The 22411-nt window shown below is 44.0% G+C and overlaps 2 protein-coding genes across 3 annotated transcripts; both read right to left on the reverse strand.

Annotated features, from left to right (window-relative positions):
• Window positions 1-28: 28 nt before the first annotated feature.
• Rnf114 (ring finger protein 114) lies at window positions 29-16281 on the reverse strand. 2 transcript variants are annotated; one of them, XM_046433605.1, is made up of 6 exons: window positions 16112-16281; window positions 11817-11967; window positions 8489-8595; window positions 8087-8201; window positions 4173-4280; window positions 29-1903 (listed from the first exon to the last, which is right to left on the reverse strand). In XM_046433605.1, the coding sequence occupies exons 1-6, from the start codon at window positions 16249-16251 to the stop codon at window positions 1838-1840; spliced, it is 687 nt and encodes a 228-aa protein (XP_046289561.1). In that variant the 5' UTR covers window positions 16252-16281; the 3' UTR covers window positions 29-1837. The 2 variants fall into 2 exon arrangements, with proteins under 2 accessions (XP_046289561.1, XP_058431398.1); XM_058575415.1 differs by lacking the exon at window positions 4173-4280.
• A 393-nt stretch (window positions 16282-16674) lies between these two features.
• LOC124085831 (SS18-like protein 2) lies at window positions 16675-17420 on the reverse strand. The gene has a single exon (XM_046433833.2). It carries the CDS (start codon window positions 17357-17359, stop codon window positions 17102-17104), a length of 258 nt encoding a protein of 85 aa, XP_046289789.1. The 5' UTR covers window positions 17360-17420; the 3' UTR covers window positions 16675-17101.
• Between the last annotated feature and the right edge of the window lie 4991 nt (window positions 17421-22411).

Genomic DNA, 22411 nt, shown 5'->3' on the forward strand with positions numbered 1-22411 from the left:
ATGAAAACAGGCACTACAGCTCACCAGCTGGATAAATTATGAAATTTATTTATATTTCACCTTTTAAAAGCCAGAACATAACAAATTTCACTTTCTGGAAAGTCATCTTATTAGAAATACATGAAGTGCACTTAATACAAGGAAATTAGTTTCTTGGTTCCACCAGTGAGATGTCCGTGCTCTTCTCAATCCCCTCCAATGAAGGGTTTATCAAACTTCCCTCCAAGTTTCTACCGAGACAATCTCAATTCAGGGAGGTCTGAGTGAACTTTTCCCAGAAGTTACAGTAAAGAAGCTGACCTTAACATGTAGGTCCTCCCAAGTAATAACAAATCAGAAAAAAACTACATGGCCCAAAAAGGCCCCTGTCTTTGCTGGTTATTAGGCAACTGCAGTTAGCTCTTATGGTGGGTGGTAAGAGCTCACAGCAATAGGGTACAGGCCCAAAGCCATTTGCAACCTTGGCCACTGACCAGGAAAAAACTGCCATATTCAAACTGGAGATGTGTGACACAAAAGAATGAACCAAATCCATAAGCCTTTTGGTCCATCAGAGATTCTGCTCCTATACAGTAGCTGGCAGCTCTTATCTTGGAACTAATATTCATGAAACATGCTCAGCTTCAAGCTTCTCGAACAGCTACTGAACCACGTTCCCAGTACACAGCTTTTATTAACTTCTCGTCAGAGGGCGTGCTGTGCCTTGCAGTCAGTGTGTCTTGTAAGAGACAACAGGGTGCACCACAGCCTCTCTCAGAGTTGAAAGCCAGGGTTTTAAAACAGCAATTTGGATGGTGAAACAAGTGTCATAAAGAAACCATTTGTGACAGTAAAATAATGCTCAGTTTAATCTAAGTTACCAAGTAAAAGATAAAAGAACTAGTAGCCACCAGATCCCCCACACCTTTTTCCTTTTAATCATTTTATCTCCTTTTCATGCTTCAGGACAAGAATGTACACAAGCCCTCAAAGAGAAAGGTAAATGTGACCCAGTCATCTGAAAATACTTTGTTAGCTTGAAAACCAAAAAGCTATGGCCCTCCCGCTCTCTTAGCTGACTCCCTTCCCCACTTATGGAAAAATGCTGTTTAACTTTCCTAACCTAGAAACACCTCCACTAAAAATATATGGTTATACCTTATCCTAAAAAAAAAGGCACCATGCAGGCATTTAAGACTGAACCAGTTAATTCTAAGGGTTTGCAGGAGTGTAGCAAAATATCACTAATAAAATTTCCAGCATCAAATCATGCAAAACCCAGAATGTTCACCCCAAGAGGGTTCCTGAAATGTTTCCCAGGGTACAAACTTCAGCTTCTAGCAGCCACTGCCCACCCCATGGACAGGCAGCTCCACCACTGAGGAGTGTCAGCCCTGGTCGGCTGCACTGTGGCTACAGCTCATAAACCTCAGGGCAAGGAAAGGAGACGCTTGTTTCATTGTGCTATTTGTGACCCAGAAAAGGTCCTGGCTGGCTCAAAGGATCTGAGACTTGAATACTGGATTGGAGGAACAGTGTGAAACAAGAACACATGGAGGTGAAGAAGCTGGATTTTCTTCCAGAAGAGGCAGCAGAAGCTCTAGGAATTAACTGAGGACCAATGCGACTCAACCAGGTGACAAAACAAGTTTAACAGTGGGGAAGATAGCTTTGGTGAGAGCCCAAAGGAAAAGAGGGCTCTGACCCGGGGACCCGTTCCCCCCATCAGAAGTGACCCTGTCCCAATGCCATGGCTCATTTCCAGGTCTGTTGTACAGTTAAGGTGTAGGAGTCAAAGGTTTCACACTTAACATGTAATGGAAGCTCTAGAACACGAGACGGAAAGCAAGGACTCTGCTCACTGGTCGATGATGGAGCGCTGCAACACCTGATTCATCATGTCCTCTTCATCAACATCGTAATCCTGAGGGCAAGAAACACACACTCAGCAACTGTCCACAGCTGCACAGACCCTCAGCAGGAGAACACCCCAGCAATAGGGTCTAGTGAGAGCTGCCAGGGACCCCAGCCCATCATCTGCATTAAATGGACAAATTACTTCATCTCTCAGTCTGTGCTGCCTCCTCCACTGGAGGCCTGGGCAGCACACAGAGCCTGCCACAGACAATAGTCAGCGCGCTCAGTTTAGCTCATGGATCCAGAAGGCAGACATATGCAGACTGAAGAGTCATTAGTCAGCACGGACCTCAGTGCCAAGGAAGGACAGGGGTTTCTGAGGGCCATAAGGTACAGCAGAAATACAGTAAAACGACTCTTCTTTAATGAGGCAAAATTATCTACTCGGGCATTTTTAGGAACTGTATCCATCATTACAGCACTAATGAAAAGGATACTTATCCTGAAGTCTGGAGTTTTAGACATTGTCAGACACAATACTTTTTTTCTGATACCAGGAATTGAACCCAGTCTCTTCCCTAACACTTTTTATTTTTAATTTTGATACAGGGTCTGGCTAAGCTGCTGAGGCTGGCCTTGAACTTGTCATCTTCCTGCCTCCAACTCCCCAGCATCTGGGATTACAGATAGGTACCACCATGCCCTGTGTATCCCCCCACATTGATCCCTGGGCACTCTACCCACTGAGCTGGCTTCTTTAAAAATTTAAGACAGGGTCTCACTAAATTTCCAAGGCTGCCCTTTAACTTTCGATCCTCTGCCTCAGTCTCTGAGTTGCTGAGATTACAGGGTTGTGTACCTCCACGCCTGGCAAGAATAAATCTATGTTTTTTACAGTGCTGGGGACAGGATACAGGGCCTCACACATGCTAGTTAAACAGTCTACCACTGAGCCACATTCCCAGCCCTGAGAATCAATATTCTTTTTGACAACCTAGGAAAGAATTTTTGTCATATCCTGAAATACAGCCATTAAGAGTAAACACTACTCTGCCAGGCATGATGGGACATACCTATAATCCCAGTGCCTCAGGAGGCTGAGGCAATAGGTTCAGAAATTATAGGATAGCCTTGGGAATTTAATGAGGCCTTTTCTTTTTTTTTTGTAGTTGGACACAATATCTTTATTTATTTATTTTTATGTGGTGCTGAGGATCGAACCCAGGGCTTCGCATGTACTAGGGGAGCACTCTACCACTGAGCCACAACCCCAGCCCTAATGAGGCCTTTTCTTAAAATAAAAAAAGCTGGGGATGTAGCTCAGTGGTAGAGCACCCCTGGGTTCAATCCCCAAAAACACACACAGAAAGAGTAAACACTACTCTAAAATCCTAACTTGACACTGCAGCATTGCTTCAAATCCCAGGCCCAGTGCATGCTGGGCAAGTGATCTATCACTGAGCCACACCCGAGTCCTGGGCCTGCATTCCCACAACAACAATCAGCTGCACTAGGTGGCAGCATACCATGAGTCATGCCCTATTAGCTTACAAATTCTTTTGAGGGGCTGGGGATGTGGCTCAAGTGGTAGCGCGCTCGCCTGGCATGCGTGCGGCCCGGGTTCGATCCTCAGCACCACATACAAAACAAACATGTTGTATCCGCCGATAACTAAAAAATAAATATTAAAATTCTCTCTCTCTCCCTCTCCTCTCTCACTCTTTAAAAAAACAAAAAAAAAAAAAAAAAAAAACAAATTCTTTTGAGGACCATTTCTATTCTTTGCCTGGTCCTCAGGCACACACACAAAAAAAGAGCCTGAGGTTCCCAAACTAAGATGTGTAACAGGCAGAAATTATACCTACAAAAAGAAAGCTGGAGGGCCAAGCATGATGGTGAACACCTGTAATCCCAGTGGCTAGGGAGGCTGAGGCAGGAGGATCTTCAAAGATCAAAGCCAGCCTCAGCAATTTAGCAAAGCCCTAAGCAACATAGAGAGACCCTGTCTCAAAAAATAAAAAGGACCAGGAATGTAGCTCAGTGGTAGAGAACCACCCCCCCACACTGGGTACAATATCCAGTCCCCCCAACCCTAGAAAAAAGTGGGGCAAAATGGGGGCAGGGCAGGAGCAAGCTTCACTGTATTGTTCCAGTAACTGTCAAGATCATCTCAACAGCACTCCGATCACGTGGCTGCCAGGAGAAGACACTGCACGGCTGCCATGCAAGGACCTGGGAGCTGTTGCATAGAGACAAGGCTGGATGACAGGCTCCCCTTCCTCTTCTCAGAGACAGCGAGAAGTTCTGCTGTCCCCTAGGAGAGAAATACGACTCACCACAAAAGTGTCATAGGAAAACTGGTGCCGGCGTTGGATGTGTTCTATGAAGTTGGCGCTGCGGTAGTTGGGGTCTCCCCAGGGCATTGAGGCACATATTGGACAGACCTTTCAACAAAGAAGCAAGATCTCAGGCACCTGACTTCTGAATGGACTCCAGCCCTCTGCGACCTGCTGGCTGTCTCTCCTCCAGGATGGTTTTCCTGACACCTAGTGCGGAACACCTAGTCCTCCTTCCTGTGCACACCAGAATCCCAGAGAACACTTCAAGTCTCCTGCTTCAATCACATGACACGTGGGTGTGGGTGGTCACTTAAGTCATAGTATCATCCCTTCTGAAAGGCTACTGTAGTCAAAAAGGGGCCAGTCCTGTGGGGGTGGGAATATTGCCTTCCAACTCAGCACACAAGCTGATCCAAAAAACCCAAGGACAACCAAATAAATAATCAGATTAATTATAGCCCAGGAAGTACAGCACAGCCTTATGTGCATGTTGACAAAGTAAATGCTCAGATGACTGGGATCACACCAGAAAGCGATCCAACAGGCTGATTTGAGCTTTGAAGACTAGAGGTCCATGGAGAGACAGAGAAGCTAGTGGGTGGCAGCATCACATGATGGAGAATTCAGGAAGGAGGATGGTATCATGCTTCAGCTTAGCGATGTAACCCTAGCCAACTGCAAGGCACACAGGGATAGAGGGGACTGGCAAGAGATGAATCTTGGATAACAGAGCAACAAGCGGAATATGCAGCAAGCAGCTGTGGAGCTAGAACACAGCCTAGAGACTGAAGAGAAGATGGCTTCCAAAGTGAAGGGCTGAGAGCTTGAGACTAAGCAGCTGTAGAGAGAGAGGAACTAGGACAGAGGCCAGAAGCTTAAGGACAAAAGGTCTCAACAGAAACAAAACCACCAGAGGAACTTCAGGGTGCCAAAGGGGAAGGAAGGAGTAGAGACGGGAAGCAAATTAGGCTGTCATACCAGAAAACAGGGGCTATCAAAATTATGAGTGCAGTTAGCCATTGCCCAAATTAATTCACCTCCAAGACTGTATCTTATAAACATGCACCAACAGAGCTAGGGATAGACGTCTGCAGTAGATCGAGTGCCTAGCATGCTCAATGGCCTGGGTTCCATCCCCAGCACTCAAAAACCAACCAACCAACAGATATATAGTTAAGCAAAAAAATAAACACACAAAGATGTTAGAATTTATGACAATAATTTACTTTTTTTTTTGGTACTCGAAATTGAACCCAGGAACACTCTACCACTGAGCTTTTTATCTGGCTAAGTCTTAACCCAGTCTGGCCTTGAACTTTCAATCCTGCTGTCTCAGCCTCCTAAACCATTGGGATTATAGACATGTGCTACTGGACCAGCTTAGAACGCTTCTCTCCTCTTATCTAGTGCAGCCAAAGAAGATATACCAGACTATCATTTTGGAATCATAAGCAAAGCAAAATAACAGATGTTATGACCCATCCAGACTGACATCTGCTCATTGAAATTTTAGTAATCGTCTATGTAAAAAATATAAATATTGGAAAAATGACTATTTTGGGGTGAGAATAATAAATTATTTGTGATTGTCTTATGTCCTGAAAAGCTGATTTGTTGCCATGGCATAACATAGTTACCAAATCTGAATACAGAAAAAACTACAAAACCATAAAGAAAGTGGTGCACACCTGTAATCCCTAATGGCTAGGAAGGCTGAGGCAGGATTACGAATTCAAAGCCAGCCTCAGGAACTCAGGCTCTGAGCAACACAGTGAGATCCTGTCTCTAAATAAAATACAAAAAAAGGACTGGGGGACTGGGGCTGTAGCTCAGTGGTAGAGCACTTATCTTGCACGCATGAGGCACTGGGTTCAATCCTCAAAAAAATAAATTAATAAAAAATAAATAAAGACATTGTGTCCATCTACAACTAAGGGAAAAAATATATATATAAAAGGACTGGGGGCATGGCTCTGGGTTGAATTCCTGGTACCAAAATAAAAACAAAAAACAAACCAAAAAACCCCATAAAGACTGAGAAGCCAGGTGTGGTGTAATCCCAGCTACTCAGGAGGTTGAGGCAGGAGGATTATAAGTTTGAGGTCAGCTTGGGCAACTGAGCAAGAACCTGTCTCAAATAATATAAAAAGGTCTGGAGAGTAGCTCAGTGATAAGAGGGCTCTGGGTTCAATCCCCAGTTTCACATACATACATAAAATAAATAAAAGACAGACTGAGGCCAACTGATGCTATGGGGGAACAGACTTAGGGGAAGGGTTGGAAAGAAGCTCCCATTTTTTTGAGGTGGTGGGGATTTGGATTTAACCCAGGGCCTCACACATGCTAGCAAGTGCTCTACTACTGAGCTACATTCCCAGCCCCGGAGAGATTTTTTATAGTCCACTTTTCATATAATAAGCTATCAGCCAAGTAATCCCAGCAGCTCAGAAGGATCGAGAATTCAAAGCCAGCCTCAGCAACGGGGAGGCACTAAGCAACTCAGTGAAACCGCGTCTCTAAAATACAAAATAGGGCAGAGGATGTGGCTCAGTGGTTGAGTGCCTGAGTTCAACCCCCAGTACAAAAAAAAAAAAAAAAAAAAAAAAAAAAGCTATCTACAAAGAAACAAATTCTTAAAATTTCAGAGATGATGGAAAACAAGGACTTTTATTAAAAGACTAGCTGGGACACACAGAACATGATTTCAGCAGGATGGTAGAAGTAGAAGCTGGACTTTGCAGAGGACAGAGCAGCACTGAAAAGCCACAATTTGGAGGGCAAAGAAACTTAATGCTATTAGAGAAAGCAAACTGGATCGGATATTCTTCCCATCAATTAGACAGGAAAGGCAATGTGCCAAGTCCTAGTCTGGGTCCTTTACCTAGCCCAGAGAATACAGTTAAGAAGAGTGAGATGGACAGGTGCCCACCTGTTATCCCAGCAACTTAGGAGGCTGAGGCAGGAGTAACGAAGTTCAAAGACAGCCTCAGCAAGTTATGAGACCCTGTCTCAAAATAAAAAATCAAAAGGGCTAGAGACATGGCTCAGTGATAAAGCACCCCAGGTTCAATCCCTGGTATGGGGCAAAAGGAGAGAAAAGAGCAAGATGTAGAAAGGAGCCTTTCCTTAACACAGGAGGGAAGGAGAGACCCAAGGTACAAATGTTGCAAACACAAGTGCTCTTGGGGACAGACTAGTAAGGCAAATGAATGAAGCAGGTGCTGCATTAGCCCATCCCATTTAGAGGGGACAGCAACTACACAAAACTACTCAAAGCTGGGCCTGAGTTGGAGCTTGGGCGTAGAGCACTTGCCTAGCACATAAGAGGCACTGGGTTCGACCCACAGCACCACATTTATTTTTTTTTCGTTATACATGGACATAATATCTTTGTTTTTTCATTTTTATGCGGTGCTAAGGATCAAACCCAGTGCCTCCCATGTGCAAGGCAAGTGCTGTGCCACTGAGCCACAACCCCAACCCAACTGCATTTAAATAAATAAAATAAAGGTCCATCAATAAAAAGGACCCAAAGACATCACATGACACTAAGATGGCACCCAAAATACACAGCACTTCCATACCATCCCCACATCTTCTTGGGGGGAAAGGGGGAAATCATGATGAAGAACACAACTATTAAAATTTAAACATGGATATTAGATTGTATCCATGTTAAGTTTTCTAAATACAATTACAAAAAGTGTAATTTTATAAAAAAATGTTCTTATTCTTTGGATATATGCCGAAGTATTTAAGGGTCTAAGAGTCATGGTATCTATAACTTATGCCCAAATGTTATGGTAAAATGTTAATTTGGAAATCTAGGTGAAGGGTATACAGAAGTTCACAAATCCTATAATTTTCTTGTAAGTTTGACTTATTCCCCCATTCAAATAAAAAAGTCTTACCACAGATTTGGTATCTGTGCTGTGGGATAATTTGCAGTGCTCCACAAGTCCTTCCTGATCAAAGTTCTTCTCAGGACAGTAAGGACAAGGAAAGGTGTAACGATTTGGGACATTCCTGAAAGATGAAAGGCAGAAGAAAAAAATCTCTCTGTAAACACCTTTCCACACAACTTCAATCAAAAAGGAACAGAGTTCACTAACTGTGTGAGAGAAGTATTCTGATCATCACTTCCAAATCAGGTCAAGTGTTTAGAAAATAACAGCACAGCTAACATTTGAAGTGAACGTCGGAGTGCCCCAAAACAACAAACTTGAATCAATTTTAAACCCTAGAGCATAAAGTACCCAACAATTTTGTAGCAAAAAATGAACTCCAGCTAAGGGGGTGACTGAGTTACTAACCTTGGCTGAAGGGATGCGTCCTTAGTAGTGGCCTTCACACCTTCCATGATGTAGTTCTGGTATTTGGAACAGGTAGCCACGTGGGCTCGGATCTTAGATAGGAAGAACTTGAATAGGAAGAATCAGAATCCACAAGTTAGCACCTTATATCAGGCAAATATGGTCCCAAAGCAAGGGCAAGACGAAAACTGGACCTACATTACCCTGGCAAACAACCTCACTACACTCCTGACTATACTGATGGGGTAGAACAGGGACTGTAGAACCATTAATAAAAAGGCCGATGTTTTCCACTTGACAAAACCATGACATCTGCTTCTACTCTAAAAGAATTCTTCTAGAGGTTTGCTTTACTCATGATATACAAAGACCTTATAGACATGCTCCAAATCAAGTGATGTTTTTAAAAAAAGTTTTCTATACTCAATCTAGGTTATAAGATGGAAAGAGGAAAAAAAAATCCAAAAAGTGCTTCATCACAGGTTGCAGGGTGGTGGGGAAATATAACAGGAACTGAACCCAGAGGTACTCTGCCATTGAGCTATAGAATTACATCCTTGCATTTATTTTTTTGTTATGTGGTGATGGGGATTGAACCCAGACCCTCATTCATGGAAGGCAAGTGCTTTACCACTGAGCTATCTCCCCAGCCCCCCAGAATTACATTCTTTTTTTTTTTAAATATTTATTATTTAGTTGTAGTTGGACACAATACCTTTATTTTATTTACTTATATGTGGTGCTGGGGATAGAACCCAGGGCCCCACACGTGCCAGGCAAACACTCTACCACTGAGCCACAAACCCAGCCCTGGAATTACATTCTTAATTAAGAATTAAGAGTTCTTAATTTTTTGAGACAGGGTCTCATTAAGTTGCCCAGGATGACCTTGAACCTACAATCCTCCTATCTCAATCTCCCAAGTAGCTGGGATTATAGGTGTGTACCACAGTACCTGGCTTCCCCGGCACTGTTTTTGGCTCTTTCTTTTTTGGAAGTACTAGAAATCTAACCCAGGGCCTGTGCATGCCAGGATAAGTGCTCTATCACTGAGCGACATCCCCTACCCTGTGTACTGCATTTATTTATTTGTTTATTTATTTATGTATGTATGTACGTACGTACTAGGGATTGAACCCAGAGGTGTTTTACCACCAAGCCATATCTCCAGCCCTTTTTTTGAGACAGGGTCTCACTAAGTTGCTGAGGCTGGCCTTGAACTTTCGATCCTCAGGCTTCAGCCTCCTGAGCTGCTAGGATTACAGGTGTGAACCACTGTACCCAGATTGTTTTTTGCTTTTGCTTTTTTTGGTACCAGGGATTTAACTCAACCACTGAGCCATATCCCCAGTCCTATTTTGTATTTTATTTAGAGACAGAATCTAACTGAGTTGCTCAGACACTAAATTGCTGAGGCTGGCTTTAAACTGCCTCAGCGTCCAGAGTCACTGGGATTACATGTGTGCATCATCATGCCCAGCACTGTTTGCTTTTTGAAACAGGGTTTTGCTATGTTGCCCAGGCAGGCTTTGAACTCCTGCACATCAGCAATCAATCCTGCCACTGCCTCCCAAGTAGGCAGGACTATAAGGCACAAAGAAAGAAAAAGTGTATGGAATAAAGAAAAAGGGTGGGTAAGGGAACAAAAATATTTTTTGAGGTCCGTATGGTACAATAATTAATCTCTTGGTTTCTTTTTTGTTTCCAGGTATTGAACCCAGGGTCGCTGAAGCACTGAACCACATCTCCAGCCCTTTCTCCATTTTTTTTTTTTTTAATTTTGAGATAGGGTGTCACTAACTCCTTAGGGCTTCACTAAATTGCTGAGGCTGGCCTTGAACTTGTGCTCCTTCTGGCTCAGCTTCCTGAGTTGCTGGGATTACAAGTATGCACCACTGTGCTCAAGTTTGTTTTGTTTTTTTTTGAGACTGGGTCTCATTATGTCAGCCAGGTGGTCTCAAACTCCGGTCATCTCTACTTAGCCTCCCAAGGAGCTGGGACTATAGGTGTGCCAATCACTAATCTTTAAAATGGAGAAAAACAAAAGCATTCGGCAGGGGAAAAAAGAAATACCATGTGTGCATGAAGAAAGATGAAGAGGAAATTTTATTTCAGTAATTTTAAAGTTTCTAAATTCAACTGCGGGGGGGAGGGGGGGTTGTTATCTGAATTCCAGCTTACCACGACAAATCTGTCTTACCTCCAGCTCAAGAATTTGTTAACTTTAAGCTTACCAACCAAGGAGCTCCTAATTAAAAGGGATGGGAACTAGTCTTAAGATAGCACTGTAATAGCCCTGCTATATACACCTAATACTAACTCACTCTGAAAGGAAGGAGATAAACTATGTCCATACTATGGCCACCTATATACTTGTTTTAAAAATAATAAAACTGACAAGCAGGACTGCCCGATTAAGTGAAACAAAACTTCCAAAAGTCAAAAACGTTACAAAATATGTAGTATGATCCCATTTTCTAAAAAAAATCCTATACCTATTATTTATAAAAATTTTATCTGCATTTGCCAAAGGGTAGAAATGTCAGGCAGACTTCTAAATCGAACTGCTTTTGCGATGATAATCTCTGAAGAAGCAGCCTATGGTATTTTATATTTTTGTACTGTTTAGAGCATGGATGCATTTCAAACGTTAGATAATGCTATTAAAATTATGATTTCATATTTCTATCATGATTCTTTCCCAGCAAGTGCTAAAAAGTTTAACCATTAAATTCATATCTCTAATGATACAGATTATAAAGTTTCCCTTCAAACTCTTTACAGTAGATAACTTCTTTGACTCACCAACTTCATTTTACAGTTTATTTTAAATCCAGGGTGCTTCACCACTGAGCAATAGCCCAGCATTTTTTTTTTTTTTTTTTTTGAGTCAGGGTCTTGCTAAGCTACTCAGGGTCTTACTAAATTGCTGAAGCTGGTCTTGAACTTGCCAGCCTCCTAAGTCACCTGTGCACCGTGCCCAGCTTCATTTTATATTTTAAACAATCATAAAATGTCATTATATTCTAATTCAAGTTGTGTTTAATACTTTGGAAAATAGATCTCATAGGAACAAATGGATTAGTTATTCCTGACTTTCAAAGCTAAAATATATACTATATCCAACCAACTCATGAAAAAAGAAACAAAAACCAGTAGGTAGGGTTACAAAAATGAAAACAGCACAGCCATCACCACAGATAACTGGCATGCACACGTGCTGTTAGTCACCTAGTCATGCTCTAACTTCAGAAATGCCGTGGCAACAGCTCTACGCTTTACCCATCTCATCACAGGATAATGACTCTTCCATGTTACTTCCACATACATTCTTACGGCAGCCATGGCAAGAAGTCTCTGTGCTCTCAATCTGCCGCTCGAGCTCCACAGCTCGGACGCCAGGTGCCAGAGCGCTGCGACACACCCCACAGACAGGTTTCTTCGGCTTCAGACATTCCTGCAGGCATGCAGAGCAAAAGCTAGAACAAGACACACAGAGAACCTCCGTCATGCATCGTGGAGACAAGACAACAAATGTGGATAAACTTTTAAAAGGACATCAATGAATAATGGATTAAAAACAATTTGTCCCCTACACCCAATTAAAATACTAAGATCTTCTAGGACAGAAAAATTGTTGTTGAGGGTAGCAGCAGACTATGAAGAACACACAGGTCTCGTAACAAATAAACACGAAGTACCATGACACAGGTAAAACGCAATAATGTTGAGGCTTCAAACCCTAGCCCCTGCCACTGAGGGACTTGGCGGGCGTTTCCAGAAACGTAATTTTCTCCTCTATGAAATGAAGATGGCAGTATCTACCTCTAGGATTGTTTGGGAGGATGGAATATGTATAGCAGACCCTTAGTATATTGTCTACCACAAAAGAAATGCACAGTAAATGGGAACTGCTGTCAGAGGTGAAAGCAAAGCACTGTGGGAACACAAAGCCAAGAACAATAGTTGTAACCTAAGGAGAACAAGGTTGGTAAGACTTCAGAGTAGCCTCCGTGATCAGCCTTAAAGAGTTCTGCTGCCAGAGGAAGGGAAGACTATTCCAGGCCCTTAGGTTTAAAATTTATGATGCACTTAAGATAAGTCTAATAAACTTCCTCAGAAGCAGCAGAAAGCCGGAGGTTCAAAGCAAAAAGACCAAATCTGGCTTACAGAAAAACAACTCTGGGACAACAGAACTTTATTTTGTTTGGTTTTTTTTTTTTAGATAGGAAGAAATAAAGTACAAACCTAATAAATGACTATAGGCAAGGGACTGTGAAGTCCTGACAAAAAAGAATGAATTCAGGATACAATTTAGAGGCAGTATGACTTGAGGACTTACTGAATTTGAAAAAGTAAAAAAAAAATGACAGTTTCTTCCCTAAAACTTAGGCAGGTGATGTTGAGATTCGGTATACAGAAAGAATGAATAAAGGGCTGGGGTTGTGGCTAAGTGGGAGAGCACTTGCCTAGCATGTGTGAGGCCCTGGCTTCGATTCTCAGCACTGCATATAAACAAATAAAATAAAGGTCCATTGACACCTAAAACAATATTTAAAAAAAAAAAAAAAAAAAAAAAAGAAGAAATAAGGCATGAAAATGCGCTGGGCTACTTACCCAATGTAACAGATTCTCAACTTTTTCTTTAAGATAGGGGTTTATGTTGCCCATGTTGGTCTCAAATATATAAGCTCAAGTGATCCTTCTGCCTCAGCCTCCTACGACCATAGGCAAGTACCACCATGCTAGGCTCCAATTTTATTTCAAGGTAGGATTAACAGATTCTGTCAGCACTCAGAATGTATAATCAAAGGCACCCTTCTGTACACCTGACGATGTTTTAGTGTCTCTAAGAATTTTTTCATCCATGCTGGGCATGGTGGTGCACATCTGTAATCCCAGCTGCTCAGGAGGCTGAGGCAAGAGGATTGGGAGTTCAAGGCCAGCCTCAGCAACTTAGTCAGGTTCAAAGCAATTTAAAAAGACCCTGTCTCAAAATAAAATATAAAAAATGGGCTGGGGATGTGGCTCAGTGGTTAAGCACACCTGGGTTCAATCTCTGGTAGCCCCCCGCCACCCAGGACATAAAAATGCTGCTAGGCTAGTATAAGGTAGTCTAGTACAGGTAAGGGGGCCTACTCATTTGCTTGAGGGCAGAATGAAAATGAGACAAAGTCTCTGTCCTCATGATGCTATATTCTAAAGTAGAGGAAAACACATGTCAATTTCACATAGTGATTAAGTATATGAAATAAATAAAACAAGGCAAAGAGATCAGTTGGGGCAACCACAGGAAACCTGAGGTAACATTTGAACTAAAACCTGATTATGAAGATAGACACACAGATCTGAAATGATACCAAATGCAAAGGCATGTCTCAAGGGCAAAAAGGAAGATCTTTGAGGCTGTGACATAGCAGACTAAAGAGAGAACACAAGTGACAAGGTAGGAGAGGAAGCATGACCTCATGGCCATCGTGGCACTGCCTCTTCAAGGGGGCACAGAGGGTCATAGAACCCAGCAAGCAAATTGATAAAACCAACCATTTATCCTCAGCAAACAGTTCATGGTACAGCTCATCTATCAAATGTTCAGAAGCCCCTTTTATACCTGAGTTATACCTAAACAAGCCTTTTTTTTTTTTTTTTGGTGTGTGGGGGGTGATATCGGGGACTGAACCCAGGGATACTTAATTAACCACTGAGCCACATTCCCAGCCCTTTTTGGGACAAGGTCTTGCTAAGATTGCTCTGGAACTTGCAATCAGCTTCCCCAGTCAGTGGTATCACAGCTGTGCATCATCATGCTCAGTCAAGCTGCTTTTAAACTATACTAGGTTGACTTTCAGTTTCTATTTCCTAATAACAGGGTTTCAGCATTCCAAATGCTCTATCACACTGCTATGAAGAAATCCCTTTTCTTGGGCACCTAGCTTCCACAGCCTTTCTTCCCCTGAATACCACTTGACTGAGGTGTATGAGTCATTCAGGTCTTTTCCTTTGTTCCCCTCAGTACTGGGGATTGAACCCAGGGGTGCTCTGTCACTGAGCTACCTCCCCAACCCTTTTTATTTTGAGACAGGGTCTCACTAAGTTGCTGATCTTGAATGTGCAATCCTCCTCCTCAGTTGCTGGGATTACTTGGTGCGCACCACTGCAACTGGCAATCTTTCTGGTCTTTAAAAATAAAGTTTTTTTTTTTTTTAAATCCAACGTCAAAGCCACAGCTATCATGATGTCCAAATTAAGAAATCAACTAAGCAGAGAGCAGAGCTGGAGCTATGAGACACCTTTGCTGCCCTCACCAAGGTGCATCTGTCTGTCTTCAATCAGCACTGAACTGCTCAACACAGGAAGCTGGTACAGTGAGCAGAGGAGAGGAGACAAGGCTTGGATCCCGGTACTGTTTCTTGCCCTCTTACCCAGGAAAGGTTCAGGTGACCCAAGGAAAACTCAACTTTCGCTGCTTTTCAGATGGTTACTGTGCTGGGTCATCTTTTTTACAAATGTTAATACCTACCCACACAGGCTTAAACCCTGTAAACCACTTGCAGTCCAGTGAATTGATTATAAATAATCAATTCACTGGACTGTAAACTGAGGGCAGGGATCATGTTCTTGCGTTTTCTGGCACACACAGGGCATACAAACATCTCAGTTGACTGCAAGATTAGAATCTGGATAATCAGAACTCTGCTTAAGCACCAGGAAACTATTTTGGGCAACAGGGAGCTCCAGGAGAGAACTGAAGAAGGTGATTTAAGCTTGAGAAGGATCTGGGGGGCAGGGGCGGGAAGGTGTGAATGGGGCAAGAGTTCCAGGTTAACTGAACTGCAGAAAGGAATAGCCCCAGGCTGGAAAGAGCTTAGCGCGCCGGGAGCAACAAAAAAGCCTGTGTGGCCACGAAGCTCTAGGTTCTCGGGGCTAGCAAAACAGGACACCTGCGATGCGAGTGAGTCTCAGTCTCCTGAGCTTATGCACCTGTAAAATGGTTCCCGGCGTCCCCCTCCCCAGCCCCTGCAGCAGGGCTGCTGTAGGAATAATGCCCCTGTGTCCCAACAAGTGCCTATTGTGTCTGCTGAGAGTAATGGGGTCCCCAAGGCCGATGCCAAGGTGATGCCCGTGATAAGCACGGAGGGCGGCAACGAAGAAAATGCCACCTCTTGAGCAGCTGGAAGCAGGTGGCCAGGTTTTCTTCGATTTTTCGGCTTAGGTGTGCGTGACGGGGCAAGGCTCGGGTTCAGGCCAGCCCGCCCCGGCGCCTGCGGCAGTGCGGGACACCCTCACACCAAGCTCCTGATGGGCAGCCCGGTCTGCACCCCGACGCTGCTCAGGCCGCGGGTCCTGCACTGGAGGAAGCGGGACGCCGACAGCTCCCGGCCGCCCGGCCTCCGCCGACGGTCTCCCTCCCGTCTCTGGCTGCTCAGCGCTGCGCCAAGTTCGCGCACCGGTCCTGACCCCAGCGCCGCGCCCCTGTCCCGCCCAGGTGCCGGCGCCGCGGGCGGAGGACGCTCCGAGGGCCGCTCTGGGCCGCCGCTCGGCCGCGCGGGCCCCCGTCGGGCCTCGCTCCCGGCTCGGCTCCCTCCCGCCAGGCGCTCCCCTGCCAGCCCAGCTCCCACTTACACGTGTCCGCAGGGCACCTGCACCGGCTTCTCGTACACCTCCAGACACACGGGACACGTGAAGCGGCCCAGGGGGTCGGCCTCCGCGGCGGGCCCCGCCAGCTGCGTAACGCCCTCACGGGGCTGCTGTTGCGCCGCCATCTTGCTGCCGCCGAGCGAGCGCCGCGCCGCGCCGGCCGCGAGGGAGGAGGCGAGGGGCGGGGCCGAACGGTGGCGGCGCGTGCGCGGGGCGGGGCCTCTGAGCGTGGGGCGGGGCCTCTGAGCGTGGGGCGGGGCCTCCAGGCCGCTGCCGGGCGCGAACGGGTTCGTCTGCAGCCTCTGCGAGCCCGGGAGTTCCTCTCTTTTTTTTTTTTTTGAGATAAAGAAAATTACACATCTTTTATTATCAGATGATACTAGATAATACTAAAGAATCACTATTAATTTTGTTGGTAACACATAACAGTAGTAATATAACAGTAGTATTGTTACATACCTTATGGTTACTAAATCCTTACAATTTTTGAGGGAACCAAATACAACACTCTACGTGGAAATATTTATACCTTCATATCGTTCTTTTGTGGAAGAGCAAGCTTTATTTCAAAGTAACCCGAGAAGAGGGGTCAGGGGGAACACATTTACAAACTGGATGGGAGCACACAGATACTGTATCCATTTGGCAAAGGCTCAGTCAGAAGTCTCAGCAATTCCTGCTGATCCTCCAACACCTACTCAGTTTCCTCTTCAGGCTGAAACTAAAGAGTAGTCTCGAAGATGCCCATGATGTCTTTGTTATCCAAACACACTCCCATTTCAGGAAAGAGGACACCTGGGGTCTACTTTCTGGGGGATCTGATTAATTATTAAAAATAAATATTTACATTGAGAATATAGTTAAACTAGTAGCTTCCTTCACATTTTCACATTTTAAAAAGAACCAGAGGTTTCATGTTTTAAGCAGTTGAGTTGGTAAAGATCCTGTCTCCATTTTATAGGAGATGGATTACATTCAATTACTCCTTACAACTGAAAGATCATTCCATTGCTTTTGAGTACTGGATGGGCTGGCATCTGCGAGGGTAGCTAAATAAATGAGATTTCTATGTAACACGTGCTGGTACTGGACACACTCATTCGCTCCACCCTTGTTCTGATGCTCCACGATACAGCGGATCAGCTGGTCATTCTCCTCTAGGAGCTGCTGGATAGTCTCTTGATTGACTTCCGCCTTGCCCCTCATCCAGTCAGGTACAAAGGCCACCGACATCGCTGGGGGCCTGGGTGGGCACCCCACCTCGGAAAAAGACGCCCACCGTGCGGCCAGATAGATGCTGTCTCCCCCCGGAGTTCCTCTCTATCTGAGCGTCCAGGTGAGAATGATGCCCAGCCAACGTGTGGGTTAGACCCTGGTGAGTCCCAGAAGAGGAGCCAGCTACACCGTGCCCACGAGCCGGGCCCACGACCCTCGCCCACGGACACTGGGAGACAATAAATATTAAACTGTTTAAGTTTGGGGGGTGTTTCGTTATGCAGCGACAGATAACTAATACAACGTTAGTTAGTTATTATATTTTTTTTTTTGAGGGCGGCTAACGGGGATTGAACTCCGGCCCACTGAGCCACATCCCCAGGCCTATTTTGTATTTTATTTAGAGACAGGGTCTCACTGAGTTGCTTAGCACCTCGCTTTTGCTGAGGCTGGTTTTGAACTCACTGTCCTCCTGCCTCAGCCTCCTGAGCTGCTGGGATTACAGGTGTGGGCCACCTCATACAACCTTAATCTTGAGCAGTTTGCCCAAGAAGATTCCTGAGAATCTTGTACCGGTAGTTCCCATCCTTTCTCCTTTTGGGTTGTCTAACTCTTCTATCAGTTTGGTGCATTTTATTTTTTTAACCATGGATTGCCCCAAGGGGCGCTTAACCACTGAGCTACATCCCCAGCCCTTTTTATATTTTATTTTGAGACAGAGTCTGGCTGTTACCTAGGGTCTCCCTAAATTGCTTAGGCTAACCTTGAACTTGAGACCCTAAATCATGTAACTCTTAGCACTCAGTCTTAGCTCAGCCTCAGGCAGCATGTAAAGTTTATCACTGTACATATCTAAATTAGATAGAATTTCTCTCGTTATGTGTTACTACATTTCAAAACCTGTGAATAGATAATATCTTGATTTCAGCATGTTTCAATACTGCCAAACTGGTATGGGAGAACCAGGAGAAATTCCTATTTTCACCACTAAGGGGCAACGGAGTGACTCACACACACCTGGCCTTCCTTATTAACAATTCTTCAAATGTTTAATGCTCCAGCCATTTATGACTTACAGTACTTAGCCTGGGTGCAAATGGAAAGAGACAGAGTCTTGGTTTGCAAAGAGCTTTAAACAGGGAGACGCTGGCATGTAAGTGTACATAAACAATAGCATTAGGTGCCCAGCATGCTGCTAGGTGTTGAAGAGAAGGCAGCAAATGATCTGATACAAACTGGAGAGACCCGGGGTGAGACGCATAAAAATGGGGCCTCATAAGTTACCAGCTCATTCACATAATTTTAGTTTCTATTATACCAAAGGTCATCCACATAATAGGTAAAAACAATGTTGATCTAGTAAGGTCTTTAGAGATAGGGTCTCACTGGCTGAATAACTAAGATTAGCAAAAACCAAACCAAAACAAAAACAACCCTGATTGAGATAAAAACTTTTTAAAGCTTTTTAAAAATTTTTTCTTAATAGTTGTAGATAAACAGCATGCCTTTATTTTATTTGTTTATTTTTATGTGATGCTGAGGATTGAACCCAGGGCCTCACATGCGCTAGGCAACCCCTCTGAAATAGAAATTTAAATCCACCAACAAGAATAAACGGCATCCCTACCCCCAAAAAAAGAATAAACAGCACCCCAAATGGATATGGTGGCTTGAGACATTGGATAATGATAGAATGAAGTCATAAGAATTAGCAAGACATTTAAAAACTAAGCATCCAAGGGTTGTGGTGGTGCAAGGGCTGGGGATGTGGCTCAATAGTTAAGCACTCCTGGGTTCAAACTCGGTACAAAAAACAAACAGTGGGCCAGTGGCACTCACCTGTAATCCCAGCAGCTCAAGAGGCTGAGGCAGGAGGATTGTGAGTTCAAAGCCAGCCTCAGCACCTTAGTGAGGCACTAAGCAACTCAGTGAGACCCTGTCTCTAAATAAAATACAAAATAGGGCTGGGGATGTGGCTCAGTGGTCGAGTGCCTCTGAGTTCAATCCCTGGTACTCAAAAAACAAAAAAACATAAACTAAAAATCCATATAGAAATGGGTTTCTAGGTTATTTGGTGTGCGTTTAATCTTTTTAAAATTTAATTATTTATTTTTTTAGTTGTAGATAGATGCAATACCTTTATTTTATTAATTTTTATTTTTTTTTAGTTCTTGATAGACCTTTATTTATTTATACGTGCTACTGAGAATTGGACCCAGTGCCTCACACATGCCAGGCAAGTGCACTACCGCTCAGCCCCAGCCCCAGCCCCAGCCCAAATTTTATTTATTTTTTATGTGGTTCTGAAAATCGAACCCAGTGCCTTGCACGTGCTAAGCAAGCGCCTTACCACTGAGCTACGACCACAGCCCATGTGTGTTTAATCTTATAAGAAACTGCCAATTCAAAATGTTTACAAATATTTCCCGCTGCCGCTGTACGGGTCCAGCGAACATTGGAGGAAGAGACCACCAAGAGACCGACTCATGCAACCACAAAAGGGGGTTTATTGAGAATCCAGCGCGCTGGGGCTCCGTGCTCACTCAACAAGGGAGAGCAGCCCAGATCCCCGAGCAGGGGTTGAGCAGTGCTTAAGTACACTTTTTGGGGAGGGCGGGGGCTTTGCATACATCAGAGCAAATCATCATGAGGCGCAGGAAAATCAAACAATTCTTAAACATGATTAGTACATTCATTGGCGGGAACAGGTCGGGCGGGAGTGATAGGTCAATCCTAAGAAGGGGAGTACATTCAAACTGATTGGTTTGGGCCCTGAGATGCCTACGTGCCAAGCTGCACAGGGTCCTAGGTTATTAAACAACTAAATGGTCAGGGGGAATATCTACTGGGCAGTCCTGGGAATTGTCCTAACAGCTACAGGAATTTCAGGTTTTGGGTGTAGCATAGGAACTTAACAATACCTGGTCCTTTACATTTTAACTCAGGCTTTGAAGCTTAGAAACTTTACAATACCCGTTTTTTTTTACACTTTAACTTCAATTTCTTTTACTCTTACACCGCTAATAAGGTGTCCTTTACTCTGCATCACCACCTTTGGCAGTGGCCATTTTTATTTCAGCTGTTCTAGTGAGTGTAGGGCGGCATCCACAGGTTTCACCCTTCATAGTGATTAATGGTGATGAGTTGTCTTTCATTTGCTTATCTACTCATTTGCATGTTTTCCTTTGGGATGTATCCATTTAATTCTTTGGGTCATTTTTATTGGATCACCTTAATTTTTTTTTTAGTTGTAGATGAACACAATACATTTATTTTACTTATTTTTATGTGGGGCTAAGGATCAAACCCAGTGCCTCACACATACTAGGCAAATGCTCTACCGCAGAGCCACAAACCCAGCCCCCCCATCACCTTTTGTTCTTGAGTTCTGAGGCATTCTTTCTCAATGAATTCCAAAAGTCTTAGTTCACTGAGTTTGAGCTTCAAATGCTTCCCCCACCCAACTGGGAATCGAACCTAGAGCCTTATGCACGCTAAGCAAGTGCTCTACCACGGAGCTACTTTCCCAACCCTTTTTAATTTTAAGACAGGGTCTTGTGTCAAGAGCCACAGCCAAGTCGGAATGGGGCCTGGCATTTTACCACAAGGAGTGGTTGAGAGGTGATGCCAGCGAGCCATTAAGATGATGATAATTAAGTTAAGCTGTGTATAATTGCTGTGACTGGATGATGCTGGATTGAAATGAGCTGTGTATTAAGTTGTATATGGATCCTGCTGTCTGGCAATAGGGCGGCTCCTGCTGAGTTCCCGTTGAGTTCTCAAGGAGCCCGGTTGAGGGCAGGGAGAGTTCCCGTGGAGTGCGGGTGAGAGTTCGGGCAATAAAGTAGTTCCTGTTTGAACCTACAAGTGCCTCGTGGCAGCTCGGTTATTTGTGTCCAGCCAGACTGTGGCAGTCTTGCTAAATTACTGTGGTGAACCTGAGGTCTTCCTGCTTCAGCCTCCTGAATCACTGAGATTACAGGCATGCGCCACCATGCCTGGCTTACCCAGCTTTAATAATTATCAACTCTGGTGCTTGGGATGTAGCTCAGTGGTAGAGTGCTTGCCTAGTATGAGAACCATCCATCACCACACTGTGCAAAGGAAAAAAAGTCATTGTGACTAGTTTGTGTTAAATACTGCCTCTGCACTTGGCACCACCTAGTAGCTCATTTAATCTCTCAATCATCCTTGAAGTTACCACTAATCCCTTTGTTTGTTTGCTTGGTACTGGGGATTGAACCCAAAGCCTCTGACACGCTAAACAAGTGCCCCACCACTGACCTACACCACTAGCCCCTTTTAATTTTTGAGACAGGATCTCACTAAATTGCCCAAGCTAGCCTAGAATTTGTGATCTTCCTGCCTCAGTCTCCCAAATACCTGGTATTGCAGGTGTGCACTTCTCTGTTACTAATCCCATTTTATTGATAGGGGAATTGAAGTGCAGAGAGGTTAGATAGTTTGTACAAGGTCATACAAATAAAAGTGACAGAATTGGGATCTGAACTGGGCCCTTTGACTCTACTGTGCCTTCCTGCCTACCCAGAGATAATGTTGTTGTGTAACAGAGATAACCTGGGTGTGGCTTTCCCTTGCTCCCTTCTAAGGAGTGGGGAGGACAAAGGTGTTGGATTCCTGCAAACAATCCTTTCAAACTCAATACTTGGAGAGACTATACAGGATACACCAAGAACTCATAACCTCTGGGTTACTGCTTTCAGTGCAATCAAGATTCAGCTAGGCAAGCTGGACATGGTGGTGCACGCCTGTAATCCCAGCCACTCAAAGCTGAGGCAGGAGGATGGCAAGTTCAAGGCCAGCTTTGGCAATTTAGCAAGCACCCTTGAATTTAATTCTGAATACAAATATATATATATATATATATATATATTTATATTTATATTATGTATTTATTTAAATATATTTATATTTATATATTACATATATAAATATTATATATATATAAATATTATATATATATGTCATATATATATATAAAATCATGTGAGCTGTTGACACTTGGCTGTGTCTGCTTGGAGGTAGGCAGAGCTGGCTGGGTCCCACTAA

This window comes from Marmota monax, unplaced genomic scaffold, assembly GCF_021218885.2.
Source record: "Marmota monax isolate L192 unplaced genomic scaffold, Marmota_monax_Labrador192_F-V1.1 WCK01_AAM20220418_F8-fsc00014, whole genome shotgun sequence".
Classification (NCBI taxonomy): domain Eukaryota; kingdom Metazoa; phylum Chordata; class Mammalia; order Rodentia; family Sciuridae; genus Marmota; species Marmota monax.